At 38.0% G+C, this 18,047-nt stretch overlaps 1 protein-coding gene across 3 annotated transcripts in view; it reads left to right on the top strand.

Annotated features, from left to right (window-relative positions):
* Positions 1–18,047, top strand: part of UNC13B (unc-13 homolog B) — a 247,593-nt gene that overhangs the window by 66,224 nt on the left and 163,322 nt on the right. For all 3 annotated transcript variants that reach the window (XM_023203253.2, XM_031933996.1, XM_023203254.2), the window contains exons 4-6: positions 2,472–2,589; positions 3,709–3,832; positions 8,606–8,679. In XM_023203253.2, the coding sequence (XP_023059021.1) occupies positions 2,472–2,589; positions 3,709–3,832; positions 8,606–8,679 (316 nt within the window). The remainder of the gene's footprint in view (positions 1–2,471; positions 2,590–3,708; positions 3,833–8,605; positions 8,680–18,047) is intronic.

Raw genomic sequence — 18,047 nt, 5'->3', positions numbered from 1 at the left:
TCTGAAGAACAGATTTTCTTCTTTATCTGTTCAAGTCAAGCTGTTAAAGACCTCTGGCTATTTCTTCTGTCTGTTGGCTGAGATACTATTTGGGAGTTGATTTGGGAATATTATATATGTATCCCCAAGCAATTTTTCTTTTTTTCTTTATCTTATGAGACAGGATCTCACTCTGTTGACCAGGCTGGAGTGCAGTGGCACCATCTTGGCTCACTGCAGCCTTGATTTCCTGGGCTTAAGCGATTTTCCGGCTTCAGCCTCCTGAGTAGCTGGGACTACAGACACATGCCACCATGTCTAGCTAATTAAAAAACTTTTTTTTTGAGACACTAGGTTTTGCCATGTTGCCCAGGCTGGTCTCGAACTCCTGGGCTCAAGTGATCTTCCCACCTCAGCCTCCCAACACACTGGGATTACAGGCATGAACCATTGCACCTGGCCCAAGCAATTTTTCGATTCCATATTCAAATGACAGATAAGTCCAATGGATTTGAGGATGTCACCTATATTTTCCAAGACTAATTGGTTAATTAGGCTGAATTAAATTATGTGACAGAAAGCTTAGTTTCTCCACTGTGAACACTGTAACTTAGTGGCTAGGCTTATTCATCTACTTTGTGGCTCTGAACAGCTCTCCAGATAGCTTAGAAGTTTTTGGACACAAAAATTGAGTCCTATATTATGTTTCTTCTCGAAAGCACCTAGTCATATGTCTTGCAAGTGCTCAGGAAATGCTAATTAAATGAATAAATTAACTCAGTACATTCTATGCTGTATATTTATATAAAAGGGATAAATTTTCTTTGCTTTATTCATTTTCAACACCTGACATTAATTCTATGGCTGTCATTCTATATCTCAAACTTGTGAATCTGAGAACATTTATTTTGTAGCCCAACGGGGAACCCAAGTACAAACTTGAAACTTCTACTTGTGATAAATAGCTGTTGTTTTCCTGAGAATGCCTTTCTGCTCTCTCTGCTGGAATTGGTCTTTTCTCATCTTTCTTGGATTACCCCTCAAGTAGCCTTGTGTTTCAATAAGAGCTTTCTGGAGAACGTTTTTAGCATTAACACAAGTACTATTTGCATATTCTAGTTTAAGACTGGGATTATGTTTGAGTTAGCCCTTCCGAACAGATATTCAACCATGTATGACACTGCTTTTAAATAGTGCTTATCTGGCTCTTTATGGAATGATTTCTTTTCAATATTTTTTCCCCTGGTTATTATTATAGGAAAATCATTATATTTATCATTATCCCATGGTAATAATTTTGCTTGTAAGTGACAGTGCCTAGCTTAATAATGATTAATGAGTCTCCAGGGACTGAGTGGTGTGAACTAGCACACTCTAGCGCCCCTCACTTGCCTGTGACCACATGTTCCTATCAAACTGACATGTTCTCAGGGACCCTGCTTCTACCTGTACTCCCTTTCGTAAATCCCCCTTTCCCCCCAGCTTTTTTGGTGGGGATGGAGTCTGGCTCTGTCACCCAGACTGGAGTGCAATGGCATGATCTTGGCTTTGTCTCCTGGGTTCAAGTGATTCTTGCGTCTCAGCCTCCCAAGTAGCTGGGATTACAGGCGTGCGCCCCCATGCCCAGCTAATTTTTGTATTTTTAGTAGAGACAGCATTTTGCCACATTGGCCAAGCTGGTCTCAAACTCTTGACCTCAGGTGATCCGTGCACCTCCCAAAGTGCTGGGATTACAGGCTTGAGCCACCATGCCTAGCCTCATAAATCTTGTAAAATAGACTTACCTTTCCTAAAAGTTTCCTGTCTACAATGTGTAGTTTAAGTTGAAGCAGTGTCAGTTAACAATAAAACATATGAAACTGTTGCCTATGGGTGGAAATTGGCAGGCAGGCCTGGCAGTAATGTCCTCATTACTTGGCCTCATATTGTGTGAAACTGCATTAGTCTAATCATGATTGTGTCTCCAAAGTGGAAAGAATGGATAGACAAAGGCATTTTTCTTTCTTTTTTTCCCCCATCCCCACTGAGGTTTAAATGGTATATAAAAAACTGTACATAATTAATGTATACAATTTAGACATGTATACACTTGTGTTACTATCACCATAATCAAGGTAATAAATATATTTATCAACTCTAAAAGTTTACTTGTGTCTCCCTTTTTTTGTTGTATGCGTGTGTTAAGAACATTTAATATGAAATCTACCCTCTTAAATTTTGAGTTGCGCAATACCTTATTGTTAACTGGAGGCACTATGTGGTACAGCAGCAGGTCTCTGGAACTTATTTAACTGTAACAAAGGCAGTTTTCTGTGGACACCTTACGTAGGTTTCTCGGAGCCTAAAAATGATCACGGCATTCTGGGAAATTTTGATTTTCCCTGAAGACAGGATCCTGGTGAGAAAGCATTCAAAGTTTAGCAAAACAGGAGATGTAGTTGTTTGTTTCATATTGTCTAGCTTTCTTCAAAGGGCTTTCCTCTTTCTCTTAGTGAGATTAGTCGCCTGGACCTGGGTCTAAGTGTGGAAGTATGGAACAAAGGACTGATCTGGGACACCATGGTGGGGACTGTGTGGATTGCACTGAAGACTATTCGTCAGTCGGATGAGGTCAGTCATTGCATTGCCTGTTTGGAAGTATGGTTCCCAGCCCTTGCTTCTCCCCATGCTAGCTCCACTTTAGCTAATATTCATCCATGCATCTTGGATTATTCTTCCCCCTTTCTAATTAGAGGGCATGCAACCTGCATGTTCCTAACTTCACCTGAAGGTTCAGATGATTTTATTTAAGTCTGGCCTACCCTGTGTCCTGTGACTGAACTCACAGGCTCCAGAGCATCTCTTCAGCCTTATCAGGTAGATAGTCCCTTCTGAGGTATGTGTGTGTCTGTGTGTGTGTGTTTACTTAGGGTATTTGTGGTTTCTATGTTCTCCTCTAAGTCGCAGCCCTGGGAGGAGTCCCATTAAACTTCCTTAGCCACCTGGCTGGCTATTCTCTGCTTTGTTTCTTTGAGTTATCAATCTCCAAGGAACTGATTTTCAGTGCCCTTCTTCTGCATGTAACCCTAACAGAGTTTAAGGAACTACCAGGCTTGGCAATTTGTATTCACACTGTCTCTATACGTTTTTTCTAGGATTGAACTCTTGCCTCACTTTCCTAGACTAGACCATAACTCAGCATCATTTCCCCACTTTGCATCTGGACAAAATCTGTTATATTCCTATTTGGTGTTAACATGGACCATGAGTTTTCTCTGGGAGTGGGGAATTTGAAGTTGCCTGTATTTTCTGTATTTCTTTTAGTTCTCGCTAAGTCTCTTCTCCCCCCGGCAGATAGGCAGTTCATTTTCATTGCAACCCCAGTTCAGTCCTATTTAGCCAGCAATGTTAGTAGCTTTTTACTGACTAGAAACAGTGACACAGTCATTAAGAACTGTGCAGGTTAAATATTGATCCATACAGGTGCTTAGTTTTAGAGTATGGTACTCGAGACATTTTGTCCTCATTAGACCTGCAGAGCTGAGCACTGAAAGCTGCTTTCCCCACCAAAGAGGGAAAATGGAAGCCACATGCAGTGGAGGCAGGTGGTGACAGTGGTGTGTTTGCCTTATCAGGATGTGAATGGCTCTCAGAAGCTCAAGCATGGAACTTCAGAGAAAAAAACCTGACTCTTGAACTAAGAGGGAGCCAAGAAAGATTAAACTTTAATCTTAGATCTTTGTTTCCTAGGAAGGGCCTGGGGAATGGTCCACATTGGAGGCAGAGACGTTAATGAAAGATGATGAGATCTGTGGAACTAGAAACCCAACTCCTCATAAAATTTTGCTTGATACAAGATTTGAGTTGCCTTTTGGTGAGTCTATTTGATTAAAAATTTAAAACTATTTAATAGTTTTTACCATATTGTTTGAAATTGTTTGCTAGTTGTTTCATTAATGTATATTTTATCACCTCAGCCATCTCTTTTGAGGATATTCTGTCTTCATTCACTCTCTTTCTTATAACACTTCACCCAGGGAATGGTGCAAAGTAGAATATAGAATGGTGCTCTTTAAAGAATCTACACTAAAAAGCATTCTCTTCAACTCGTTTAATTTTCTGTGACTATTTGTTTTAATGACTTACGAAATATTTGCTTGTTAGATTTATTATTTTGAAAATAAATATTTATTGTCTTGAAGTGACTATATATACCTTCTGATTTTTTAATTTAGGTATTAAATAGCACTGATAAATAGAATAACAATTTAAAATGTAAATTAAATCACAATACATGCTCATGATAAAAATTCAAATAGTAAGAAAATGTACATGGATAAAGTTAAAAGTTTATTTTCCCGGTTCCTTTAACCTTCTTTGCATTTCCCAGTGTGAAACCACTGTTAACATTCTTGTATTTTGGTTTAGACACATGATACTTATTTTCTAAAAACTTATTTTGGCAAAATTTGGATCATACTCTATATAATATGTATATACTGATATATAGTGTTTTACAAACTACTTAGACATTTATCCTGGACATCGCTCCATGTTATACTTTAAGACCTATCTTGTTCATCTGAACAGATACCTCTACCATAATTTATCTGTTTTTTTTTTTTTTTTGTTTTTGTGTTTTTGTTTTTTTTTTGGGGGGGGGTTTTTTTCATTTTTTTGAGATGGAGTCTTGCTCTGCCTAGGCTTTAGGGCAGCAGCACGATCTTGGCTCACTGCAGCCTCTGCCTTCTGGGTTCAAGTAATTCTCATGCCTCAGCTTCCCGAGTAACTGAGATTATAGGCTTGTGCTACCACACCTGGTTAATTTTTTGTATTTTTTAGTAGAGATAGGGTTTCACCATGTTGGTCAGGCTGGTCTCGAACTCCTGACCTCAAATGATCCGCCCACCCTGGCTTCCTAAAGTGCTGGAATTACAAGTGTGAGCCACCACACCCGGCCTACCATAATTTATTTAAGTACTCCTTTATTGATTGATATGTAGGTTTTTTCAGTTTTTTTGATGTTATATACTGCTAACTAACAACTCTGTATATCTTTGCCCATTTTGAGTCTAGAATAAATTTCTTAAAGTAGAATTGCTGGATCAAAGGGTATGTACCTCATTACTTTTTATGGAATCTACTAAGTTCCTTGTCCAAAAGGTTATACCAATGTATACTCTTATAAATTATATCTGAGGAGTGCCTGTTTCTGCACATCCTTGGCAGTCTTTTGTATTTTCCAATTAATCTTTATTTGATTATTTTGTATGGTGTCTTGTTTTAGTTTAGTTGATTTCTATTAGTTTTATTTTAATTTTTTACCATTCATATTATTGATATTTGCATATCCTGTTGTTATTGCTGTTGTTTTATGATCTCAGTGTATTTGTATCTTGTATCCTATGGTAATTTAAGCCAAAATGACATGATTTTCCAGCTAACTCAGAAGGAACTAAACTCAGAACAACTATTATTTCAGAAAAATAGGAAGTCTTTCTTGTGGGATGTAGACCAAGCTGCAAGTGAAGGGAAAATCAACTGGAGGGAGTGGGTGTTGGTTCAGATACCACAGATACTGTCCATTTTCACCAAATTTTAGTAGATATTCTTGAATAAATGTTTTTTTGTTTGATGCATGCACTTAGGACCATTTCCAGAGACTTTAAATGGTTGTATTTTTAATGTTGTATTACTTTTTGACTGATTTCACTCACTAATTACATAGTTACAAATATTATATAAAATAGACACTATTCTTCTACTTTTAGTGGTTGATTTTATTTAAAAATCAGGGCCGGGCACAGTGGCTCACACCTGTAATCCCAACATTTTGGGATGCTGAGGTGGGCGGATCATGAGGTCAGGAGTTCGAGACCAGTCTGACCAACATGGTGAAACCCCATCTCTACTAAAAATAGAAAAAATTTGCTGGGCATGGTATCATGCGCCTGTAATCTAAGCTACTCAGGAGGCTGAGGCAGGAGAATCGCTTGAACCCGGGAGGCGTGGAGGTTGCAGTGAGCCGAGATTGCGCCACTGCACTCCAGGCTGGGCAATAGAGCGAGTCTCTGTCTCCAAAAAAAAAAAAAGATTCAATAATAACAAAATAACATTTATGGTGAATTATTGTGTGCTGGTGGGCATGTCACTAAGTATTCACATATGTTAGCTCAGTTAATCCTCATTTCAGTCCTTTGAGGCAGACGCAACTATTATTCCCCACTTTAGAGATAAGCAAACTAAGACAGAGAGTATTTAAGTATTTTGGCCATGGTCTGACTCTAGAGCTGGGGCTTTTAATTTTAACTATTTGTATAATAAATTTAACTACTTCTTGTTGGGTATTTTGATTGTTTGAAGTTTGTACTGTTATAAATAGCACTGTGATAAACATGCTTGTATCTCTCTATATTTTTTCTCCTTAAAACTATTTTTGTGGAGTGAGGCAGGAATAAATTTACGATGGTTTAATAAGTTATCCAGTGAAAAGTCCCTTCAGAAATCCATTTTCTTCCTAAAGGCTACCACTATTAATACTTTCTTGTGTATCTTTCCAGAGTCAGTTTCTGAATATAAGCACACACACAAACACACACACACACCCACACACACCCACACACACCCCACCATCTTCTTTTTAAAACGCAAATAGTAGCATATTCTAACACATTCCCTGTGCCTTGCTGTTTTGCATTTAATATATCTTGGTAAATCATCCCACATCAGAGCATATAGACTGGCAGCAGCAGTAGCTCCTCTTCCACCTTGCACCTCCCACTCTCCTTCTTTGCAATAGGTGCATAGTATACCATTTTATGGATGTACCATATGTATGAGAAAGCACTATACAAATTACGTTGTAGACTATTTGAAGGTGAGTGTGTGTGTTTTTAAATAAGACTTTGAAATATTGCTACCAATTGTTAAAGAGCTAGTTCAAGGGAAAGAACTGAAGTTTGGACAAGTGGAACAAAGGAGAAAGGAAAGGGCTATATTTGCTTTATTCATGTGGGCTACTAGAAAGTGTATCTGTTTAAATGTCTCTGAAGTTGATATGATCCATATATTGCCTGAGTGTTTCTCTTTACTGCTGGTAATATGGTCATACTTGATGTTTTTAACAGGTGAGTTTTGGGGATAAGTTGTTATAGTCAATTTAAAATATTTAGAAATGAGGATATACCATTATACCATTATTTTTTAAGAATTCAAATATTGGCTGGGCGCGGTGGCTCAAGCCTGTAATCCCAGCACTTTGGGAGGCCGAGACGGGCGGATCACGAGGTCAGGAGATCGAGACCATCCTGGCTAACACAGTGAAACCCCGTCTCTACTAAAAAAATACAAAAAACTAGCCGGGTGAGGTGGTGGGCGCCTGTAGTCCCAGCTACTTGGGAGGCTGAGGCAGGAGAATGGCCTAAACGCGGGAGGCGGAGCTTGCAGTGAGCTGAGATCCGGCCACTGCACTCCAGCCTAGGCAACAGCGCGAGACTCCGTCTCAAAAAAAAAAAAAAAAAAAAAAGAATTCAAATATTTTCAGTTAGTGACTCACTTAGCAAATATTTGATCATCTAATATTTTCCAGGCATAAAACCTATGGAGTATTTTTTAATACCTTCTTTTTAAAAATTTTTTAATTGTGATAAGAGACATAACTGAACATTTAGCATCTTAACCATTTTTAAGTGTACAGTTCACTAGTATTAAGTATATTTACATTGTTGTGCAGCAGATATCCAGAACTTTTTCACCTTGCAAAACTAAAACTCTGTCCCCATCAAACAACTTCTCATTTCCCCCTCCCCACAGCCACTGGCAACCACCATTCTTTCTTTTCTGTGATTTTGACTACTTTAGTTACCTTACATAAGTGAATCATACAGTATTTGTCTTTTTTTGTGATAGACTTATTTCATTTAGTGTAATGTCCTCAAAGTTTATCCATGTTATGGCATGTGGCAGGATTTTCTTCCTTTTAAGGCTGAATAATGCTCTGTATGCAAGTCTCTCATTTTGTTAATCGTTTCATCCATTAGTGGACACTTGGGTTGCTTCAACTCTAGGTTATTGTGAATAATGCTACTAGGAACTTGGGTGTACAAACATCTCTTTGAGATCCTGCTTTCACCTCTTTCATATATATCATTCAAAGTGGGAGAACTGTCACATGGTAATTCTACTTTTAATTTTTTTTTGAGAAAACCTTTGAATTTTGAGCATCTCAATATCTCAGCATGTGACTTTTTTTCTAAGTAATCCTTTGAATAGTTTTGGTCTTACTGAGGGGAAGGTAGTATGGTTACATAGAAAGAATGTAGTTTTTGGAATCATACAAACCATGGTTTGAATCATGGCTCATCTCTTTATAAACTGTCACCCTGGCCAGATTATTTTACCACTCTGAACTTCAGCTTCTTCATCTACAAAACAGCAATGGGAATAACGTACATGGTATTGGCTTTTGTGAAGAGTAGAGATAATGTTCATGACAAGAACCAAACCACCAGTTAAAACTTGTGCATCACTACTACCCTCTGACTTCAGTCATTAGACTGAATAAAGTATTATCTGCTGATGATTTATTACCTGCTGATGTGATTTCTTTTCTTTTTCTTCTTCTTCTTCTTCTCTTTTTTAATGATAGATATCCCAGAGGAGGAAGCCAGATATTGGACCTACAAATGGGAGCAAATCAATGCCTTGGGAGCTGACAATGAGGTAGGAGCAGCCTTATTTGCAGTATAGAGGGATGGGGGAAATCTCCAATGCTCTTTATAGGTTGACCAGGAAGGGGTCCAAGAACATGTTGTCCTGAGAATGAAATCATTTAAATTGCGTTAAAGAAAAAAGACAGCAGGCCGGGCGCGGTGGCTCAAGCCTGTAATCCCAGCACTTTGGGAGGCCGAGGCGGGCGGATCACAAGGTCGGGAGATCGAGACCATCCTGGCTAACACGGTGAAACCCCGTCTCTACTAAAAAGTACAAAAAACTAGCCGGGCGAGGTGGTGGGCGCCTGTAGTCCCAGCTACTCGGGAGGCTGAGGCAGGAGAATGGCGTGAACCCCAGAGGCGGAGCTTGCAGTGAGCTGAGATCCGGCCACTGCACTCCAGCTTGGGCGACAGAGCGAGACTCCGTCTCAAAAAAAAAAAAAAAAAAGAAAAAAGACAGCTAGAAGATTTCCTGAAATGTCACTAGAAGGTCCCATCTCCCATTTATCCTATTCTTCCCATTCTCCCATTCTGTGGTACTAGTCTGGTTCTGGACTCTTAGGGAAGGAGCTTGCACCAGGGAATCTGTCTTCTTTTGTGTGTGAGTTGGAGGCATTTCTTTTGCTTCTACTGTCTCCCAGATTTTTGGATATTATTCTTATTTGTGTCCTGTTTTTGAGGATGTTTAGACTATTGCATTGTTTGGTCTTACCAGTCCTAACTTACCTGCAGAGATGAGGCTGGTGTGTATAAGAGAACACATTCAGCTCAACCTGGGGCATCAGGATTGGAGAATGTTTTTGTTATTGCTGAGGGAGGGAAAAGATGATAAATTTGTTTATTTTGGACATGTGGGCTACTAAAAAATGGGTCTGATTGTAAGATATACTTTGAGTGCCAGAGGATATTTCAGCAGAAATTTTTGATAAACAATTTCATGAGATAATCTGAAGCTGAGGTTTGAATGGGGTAGGGAGCTGTAGGCATAGAGCTTCATTAATATATTAGAAACAATTGAAGTCATAGAAATGGAAAAACTTCCTCAGGTAGAGCATATGGAGACAGGATTCAAGAATAAAATCTTGGGAAACCTTAAACATAGAATTCTGAGAAACAAAAGAGACTGAGAAAGGGCAACCTTAAAGAACGAGAATAAGATAACCAGGAAAGATTCATGGAACAAAGAAAAAAACAGATCCAAGGCAGAAATTCTTGACAGTAGCCCATGTTAAAACAAGTGAATTATGAAATAGAGCTATTGGATTTGGTGATTGATGATGAGTACACGTCCATAGACTAGTACATAAAGCCAAAATGCAGTGGTTTGATGATTGTATTTGTTTCCTACAGCTGCCGTAGCAAAGTTCCACAAACTAGGTAACTTACAACAACCAAAATTTGTTTTCACACAGTTCTGGAGACTGGAAGTCTGAAATTAGGTTGTCAGCAAGATCAGTTCAGCTCCATCTGGAGGCTCTGAAGGAGGAAGCATCCTATACCCTTCTACCTCTGATGGCTGCTGGCAGTCCTTGCTGTTCCTTAGCTTGTAGATGTATCATTCTGGTCTCTGCCTTCGTTGTCACATGCCTCCCTGTGTGTCTGTCTGTGTCTTCACAATGCATTCTCCTGTCTCTGTGTGTCTGTGTCTAAATTTCCATTTTTCTTATAAGGACACTAGTTATTGAATTAATTTGATTATGTCTGCAGAGACCTTGTTTCAAAATAAGGTCATATTCACAGATACTTAGGGTTAGAAGTCTAACATATCTTGTAGGACATAGTTCAACCCACAGTGAGTTAAATGAAAGATGAAGAAATGGCATTTGGGACAAGCAACATCTACTCTTTTCAGGGTTTTCCCTTACCTCTTTTATTCTTGGTAGGCTTTCTGTTATTAAACTGTATAACTCTTCTCATGCCCACACCAGCATCCCAAATTTTCTTTGTTGTTGAAAGCTCCAGTCCTCCTTCTCCACTTAGTAACTCTGAGCATTTCTGCTTTTTTTTGCATCTACTTTACTTTGTGTTTTTGTTCGTCCCAAGCCTGGCTGTGGAGTGGTACTGAACCTTTCAGACTGCCATCATCTTTGTTTTCCTGATAAAGAAGCATGTTGTACTTTTTTTGTTTTATAGGCTTTACTGTGTGTCATTATGCAGAATCAGAAGAAGGGACTAAAACAATTTGAAAACCAGATATAACTTATACAAAAATTGTGGAATTTTATAAGTTCTAATAATGGTTCTTGGTCTGTGGTTCCCAACTACATATCAGATTTTTGCTTTCTGTTTTTATTGTAGGGTATGACACTCACTAAGTTTTCATCTTTCATCCTCTCTTCCACTGTACAGTTTATCTTTTTAGCAGTTTTATTGAAATATAATTTGTATATACTGTACAGTTCACTCATATAAAGCTTACAATTCAGTGGCTTTTAGTATCTTCATAGTTGTGCCCTATGGATGTCACCACAACTCCAAATCAGATTTTTGCCTTCTGTTTTTATTCTAGTGTATGGCACTCACTAAGTTTTTATCTTTCATCCTTGTTCCACTATGCTATTTATCTTTTTAGCAGCTTCATTGAAATATAATTTGTATATACCTTACAGTTCACTCATTTAAAGCTTATAATTCGGTGGCTTTTACTAGCTTCATAGTTGTGCCCATGGATATCACCACAATTTTGAATATTTTCATTGTCCCATAAAGAAACCCTGTGCCTTTAGCCATCAGTCTCCATTCTTCCCTATCCTCCTCAGCCCTATCCACTCACTAATCATCCTTCTGTCTCTATGGACCTATTCTGCACATTTCTTATAAATGAAATCATATAACATGTGGTCGTTTGTTTTCTTTCACTTAGCATAATGTTTTCAAGGTTTCATTTATGTTTTAGCATGTAAATAAATTCATTTTTATTGCCAAATAACATTCCATCGTATGGATGTAGTACATTTTAAATTCATTCATTAGTTGATGGACAGTTGGGTTGTTTCTACTTGTTAGCTGGTATGGATAATGCTACTTTGAACATTTACGTACAAAATTCTGTGTGGACATATCTTTTCATTTCTCTTGGATATGACCTGGGAGCGGAATTGCTAGATCACATGGTAACTCTGTATTTAACTGATAGACTGCCAGACTATTTTCTAAAGTGGCTGTGACATTTTATACTCTTACCAGCAGTGTATAAAGGTTTCAATTTCTTCATATCCATGTCAACACTTGTTATTATCTTTTTTATTATATCCATTCTTCCATTCTTAGCATGTATGAAGTGTTATCTCATTTTGGTTGCTTTTCCATTTAAAAACTTTTTTATTATGGAAATTTTGAAACATGAAAAAATACAGTTACTCTTCCCTTTTTTTGCTGGAGTATTTTAAAACCAATCTGGCTGGGTGTGATGGCTCATGCTAGTAATCCCAGCACTTTGGGAGGCCAAGGTGGGCAGATCACTTGAGGTCAGAGTTCAAGACCAGCCTGGCCAACATGGTGAAAACCTGTCTCTACTAAAAATACAAAAATTAGCTGGGTGTGGTGGTGGGCACCTGTAATCCCACCTACTTGGGAGGCTGAGGCAGGAGAATCAATTGCTTGAACTCGGGAGGCAGAGGCTACAGTGAGCCAAGATCACATCACTGCACTCCAGTCTGAGTGATAGAGCAAGATTCCGTATCAAAAACAAAAAACAAGCTTAGGTATTATCTTGTTTCACCCATAAATATGTCAGTATAGATCTCTAACAGATAATGCTTTTTTAAAAAAACCACAATGCCATTATCATGTTGAACTTAACAATTTCTTAGTGTCATCCAATACCTAGTCTTTTCAATTTCCTTTATTATCTAGAAGATGTTTTTTCATAGTTGATTTTTTCATTTCAAGAGCCAGATAAGATGTGCTCATTTGGCTATCATGTCTCTTAAATCATTTTACTTTATTTAATTTTTATATTTTTTTGTAGAGATGGTGTTTCACCATTTGCCCAGGCTGATCTCAAACTTCTGGGCTCAAGCAATCTGCCCACCTCAGCCTCCCAAAGTGCTGGGTTTACAAGCATGAGACACCAAGCTCAGCTCTTTAAATAATTTTAGTTGTAAAATCATTCACTTACCCTCATCTGTTTTGTAGAATTCTGCACATTGTGGATTTTGCTGATTGTGTCCCCAGGTTTTATTTACCGTGTTCCTTTATCTCTCTTACTTCCTTTAAACTGAAAAGTGCATCTATTTGAAGACTAAGTTGTAGTTCACTTTTGTGATAGGCGTGATGTTAAAATTCAACAGTGGATTCAAGTATCGTCAGCCCATTTCATTCATTATGATATTTTTCCATCAGCCTTTTAGCTAGTGGTTTTAGCTGCAAATGATGATGATTATTTTGTTAGAGTCTGAAAAATGATGGTTTTCTTTCTTTTATTTTTATTTTTTTGAGACAGCCTTACTCTGTCGCCCAGGCTGGAGTGGCGCTGCAGCCTCCACCTCCCGAGTTTCTCAGCCTCCTGAGTAGCTGAGATTACAGGCATGCACCACCATGCCTGGCTAATTTTTGTATTTTTTTGTAGTGACAGGGTTTCACCTTGTTACCCAGGCTGGTCTCGAACTCCTGCCTCTAAAGGTCTGCCCACCTCGGCCTCCCGAAGTGCTGGGATTTCAGGCAAAAGCCACTGTGACTGGCCTGATAGTCTAATTATATTATCCCTTCAGCATTTATTAGCTATGATTTGTCTACAAAAAAATATTTTCTCTTACCAGCTATTTGGTTCACTGAAATACAGTCTTTATAAGAAAAACATTCTCTTATCTATTTTTAGAATAATAAACTTTCGCCTCAGCAACTTCTCAAGGTGACCAGTAAGTTGTTTTCTTTTTTAAGTGGAATATTACTATGTATTTATAAATTTGGGTATATTTGATCATGTATTTCGACCCATTGCAATCATTCTTTTTTGGAGACAGGGTCTTGCTCCGTTGTCCAGGCTGGAGTGCAGTGGCACAATCATAGCTAACTACATCCTCAAATTTCTAGGTTCAAGTGATCCTCCCAGTTCAGCCTCCCAAGTAGAAGAGACTACAGGAGACTCAGGTTTAATAACACCTAGCTAGTTTTTAAATTTTTTGTGGAGATGGGGTCTTACTATGTTGCCCAGGCTAGACATTGTTTTTGATACTAAAATGATCTCATCTTTGGTCAATGGGAGTTTCTTCAAGTTGGCTTCTGTCTCTTCTGTTTTTCTATTTTTATTATGAAAAACATTTAAGTATACATACAAATATAGGAAAAATAAAAGGAAACCCATGTGTATACCCATCCCTAAGATTCAATAATTATTAAGATTTCATCACACTTGCTGCAAAATCATTTTAAAATACAGTATAGAGTCTAACTTTTTTATTCTACAGTGTATAACATTTCCCATACACCTCGTGGGCCTAGAAGCGCTAATCAAGACTGACTTGCGCATCTACCACTTTACAGAGTTGGATTGTACCACATTGTATTACTTTTCCTACTCATGGGCAATTAGGTTTTCACTGTTATAAATGCATGCTGCAGTGAACATTTATGAACCTGTTTCTCTATGCTTATATCTGAGAGAGTCTCTGGGTGTATACCTGGAAGGATAGTTGCTTGGTTGTAGGATATGCTCTGTTCAACCTTACTAGATATTACTTAATTGCTCTCTAAAGTGATTGTACCAATTTACATTTACCCTTTTCCTGTTTCACTGTTTCCTTACTGATACTTGATGTTATCAGATTTTAAATTTTTGTTAATCTAATGAGTATAGAAGTTGTTTTAATTTGTATTTCTCTGTTTATTGGTGAGATTTATTCATTCACCAAACCAATTATTAAGCACCATGTACCATGCACTATTCTGTGTTTAATATACATCAGAAGTTGAAGATCCCTGCCCTCATGGATCACATAGGCAGAATCAGACAGTAAGCAAGAAATATAATAAATATAGTTGGGTATTAGAAGCTGAGAAGTGCTAAGGGGATGTCTTAGTCTATTTGGATTGCTATAAAAATGCAAACTGGATAGGTTATAAACAACAGAGACTTATTTTAGGTTATAAACAACAGAGACATTTCTTATAGTTCTGGAGACTGGGAAGTCCAAGATCAAGGCACTGGCACATTCATTGTCCCGTGAGGGCCCATTTCCTGGTTCATAGACAGCACCTTGCTGTATTCTCATGTGATGGAAGCATGCTCTCTGGAGCCTCTGGAGCCTCTTTTATAAGGGTGCTTATAAAGGCTCATGCTTATAAAGGCTCATGCTTATAAAGGTCATGAAGGCTCCACCCTCATGACCTAATCATCTCCCAAAGGCCCTACCTCCTAGTATCACACAGGTGAATTTTTGGTGGGGGCAGGAGTGGTGGGATACAAGTTTTCAGACTATAGCGGGGGGAAGATATTTTTTCTCCATGTAAGTGTTATACTAGTTTTGTTAGATTTTTTTTCCCTAATTGTTGCAAATGGTACATTCTAAAAATTACACTGTCTAGTTGGTTATCACATTACTATTATAAGTAAATGCTTTGCTACTCATCTTTTTAAAGTATTGATCTTACTCATCAACCCCTAATAGTTCTAATAGTTTAGAGATTCCCTTAGATTTTCTATGTAACTAGGTTTTGCATCTTTAAATTAGCTTTTATTCTCCTTCCAGTCCTTACGCTTCATGTTTCTACGTGTTTGGATTGTTTATACATTTTATGTAAATATATCTAAAATATATATTTTTTTCTTAGATTCTTACTCTTTTACCCAGGCTGGAGTGCAGTGGCACGATCTTGGCTCACTGTGGTCTCCACTTCCTGGGCTCAAGTGATTCTCCTGCCTCAGCCTCCCAAGTAGCTAGGGTTACAGGCATGTGCTACCATGCCTGGCTAATTTTTGTATTTTCAATAGAGATGGGGTTTCACCATGTTGACCAGGCTGGTCTTGAACTCCTGACCTCAGGTGATCTGCCCACCTTGACCTCCCAAAGTGCTGGGATTACAGGTATGAGCCATTGTGCCAGGCCTGTTTATACATATATTTTCATTAACAGACTTCATTTTTTAGACGTTTTAGATTTACAGAAATGTTGAGCAGATATTCATCCCCTCCCCCACCCCATCTTATAGTTTCCCTTATTATTAACATCTTACATTAGTGTAACTGCCCAACGGGTTCACCTTGTGTGCTGCCTAGACAGAACTGATTTATGAAGACAGGGAAGGTGCAGTGGAGAAAGAGTAATTCACTCAGAACCAGCTGTGCAGGAGACTGCAGTTTTATTATTACTCAAATCAGTCTCCTGGGGCATTTGGGCATCAGAGTTTTTAAAGATAATTTGGCAGGTAGGGGTTTGGGAAGTGGGGAATGCTGATTGGTTAGGTTGGAGATGGAATGATAGCAGGTAGAAGTGAGTTTTTCTTGCCGTCTTCTGTTCCTGGGTGGGATGGCAGAACTGGTTGGGCCAGACGGGTGGTGTCAGCTGATCCATCTAGTGCAGGGTTTGCAAGATATCCCAAGCACTGATCTTAGGTTTTATAATAGTGATGTTATTCCCAGGAGCAATTTGGGGAGGTTCAGACTCTTGGACACTCTTGGAGCCAGAGGCTGCATGACCCCTAAAGTGATTTCTAATCTTGTAGCTAATTTGTTAGTCCTGCAAAGGCAGTGTGGTCCCCAGGCAAGAAGGGGTTCTTTTTGGAAAAGGGCTATTATCAAGTTAGTTCAGCCTATGCCCAGGAATGAACAAGGACAGCTTAAAGATTAGAAGCAAGATGGAACTGGTTAGGTCTGATTTCTTTCTCTGTCATACTTTCCTTAGTTATGATTTTTGCAAAGGCAGTTTCATTAGTATGATACATTTGTTACAGTTAATGAACTAATATTGATACATTATTATTAGCTAAAGAGAATTTTTTATTTGTTTTATTGTTAGCTAAAAAATAGCTAAAATTCCATAGTTTATTCAGATTTCCTTAGTTTTTACCTTGTATCTTTTTTGTTTTTGTTATTGGATCTCATCCAGGATATTGCTTTACACTTAGTTGTCATGTCTCCTTAGGCTTCTCTTGGTTGTGATATTTTCTCAGACTTTTCTTGTTTCTCATGACCTTTTATTTAAAACATTCAATGACTAAGACATCTAGTATAATTTTTAACATTGTAAGACTGGAGAGCCTTGTCCGTCTTCTGACTGTAAGGGGACTGCTTTTTAAGTTTTAAAGTATGCTGTTTGCCATTGATTTTGGTAGATACTCTTTATCAGATTAAGGAAATTCTATTTTCTTTTTTATTCTCTAAGCATTTTTGTCATGAAGAAGTATGGGATTTTATCAAATCTTTTTCTGCATCTATTAGATCACATAGTTTTTCTCCTTTGATCTGTTTAATATGGTGAATTACATGAGTAGATTTTCAGATATTGAACTGGCCTAGCATTTAATATCCACCTGGACAGGATATATGTACATATATATGCTAACATACATATGTATGCACACATATACATACATATTCACATATGAATATTACACACTTATATGACAGATTTGGCCTCGTAATCTATTAATTAGGATTTTTGTCTCTATATTCATAATTGAAATTGGCCTGTAATTTTCTGTTCTTCTACTATCCTTGTCTGTTTTTTGTAGATAGATTTTGTAGCTTTTTTCTTAGCCATCTTAACATTATTAATTATACTCTAGTTGGACTTAAGCTTTCTGTTTTGGACCTGGAACAGATTCATTAAATATAGCTTCTGAAAATGTCTACTCTGATCTCTTAGGTCTGAATTCTTCTTCTTTTTCTTTTTTTTTTTTTTTTTTGGTTTTTTAATTAATTAATTAATTTATTTATTTTTATTTATTTTTATTTTATTTTATTTTATTTTTTATTATACTTTAAGTTCTAGGGTACATGTGCATAACGTGCAGGTTTGTTACATATGTATACATGTGCCATGTTGGTGTGCTGCACCCATCAACTCGTCAGCACCCATCAATTCATCATTTATATCAGGTATAACTCCCCAATGCAATCCCTCCCCCCTCCCCCCTCCCCATGATAGGCTCCATTGTGTGATGTTCCCCTTCCCGAGTCCAGGTGAGCTCATTGTTCAGTTCCCACCTATGAGTGAGAACATGTGGTGTTTGGTTTTCTCTTCTTGTGATAGTTTGCTAAGAATGATGGTTTCCAGCTGCATCCATGTCCCTACAAAGGATGCAAACTCATCGTTTTTTGTGGCTGCATAGTATTCCATGGTGTATATGTGCCACATTTTCTTAATCCAGTCTGTCACTGATGGACATTTGGGTTGATTCCAAGTCTTTGCTATTGTGAATAGTGCCGCAATAAACATA

Source organism: Piliocolobus tephrosceles, chromosome 14 (assembly GCF_002776525.5).
Source record: "Piliocolobus tephrosceles isolate RC106 chromosome 14, ASM277652v3, whole genome shotgun sequence".
Taxonomy (NCBI): domain Eukaryota; kingdom Metazoa; phylum Chordata; class Mammalia; order Primates; family Cercopithecidae; genus Piliocolobus; species Piliocolobus tephrosceles.
This window is presented reverse-complemented; position numbering and strand designations above follow the sequence as displayed.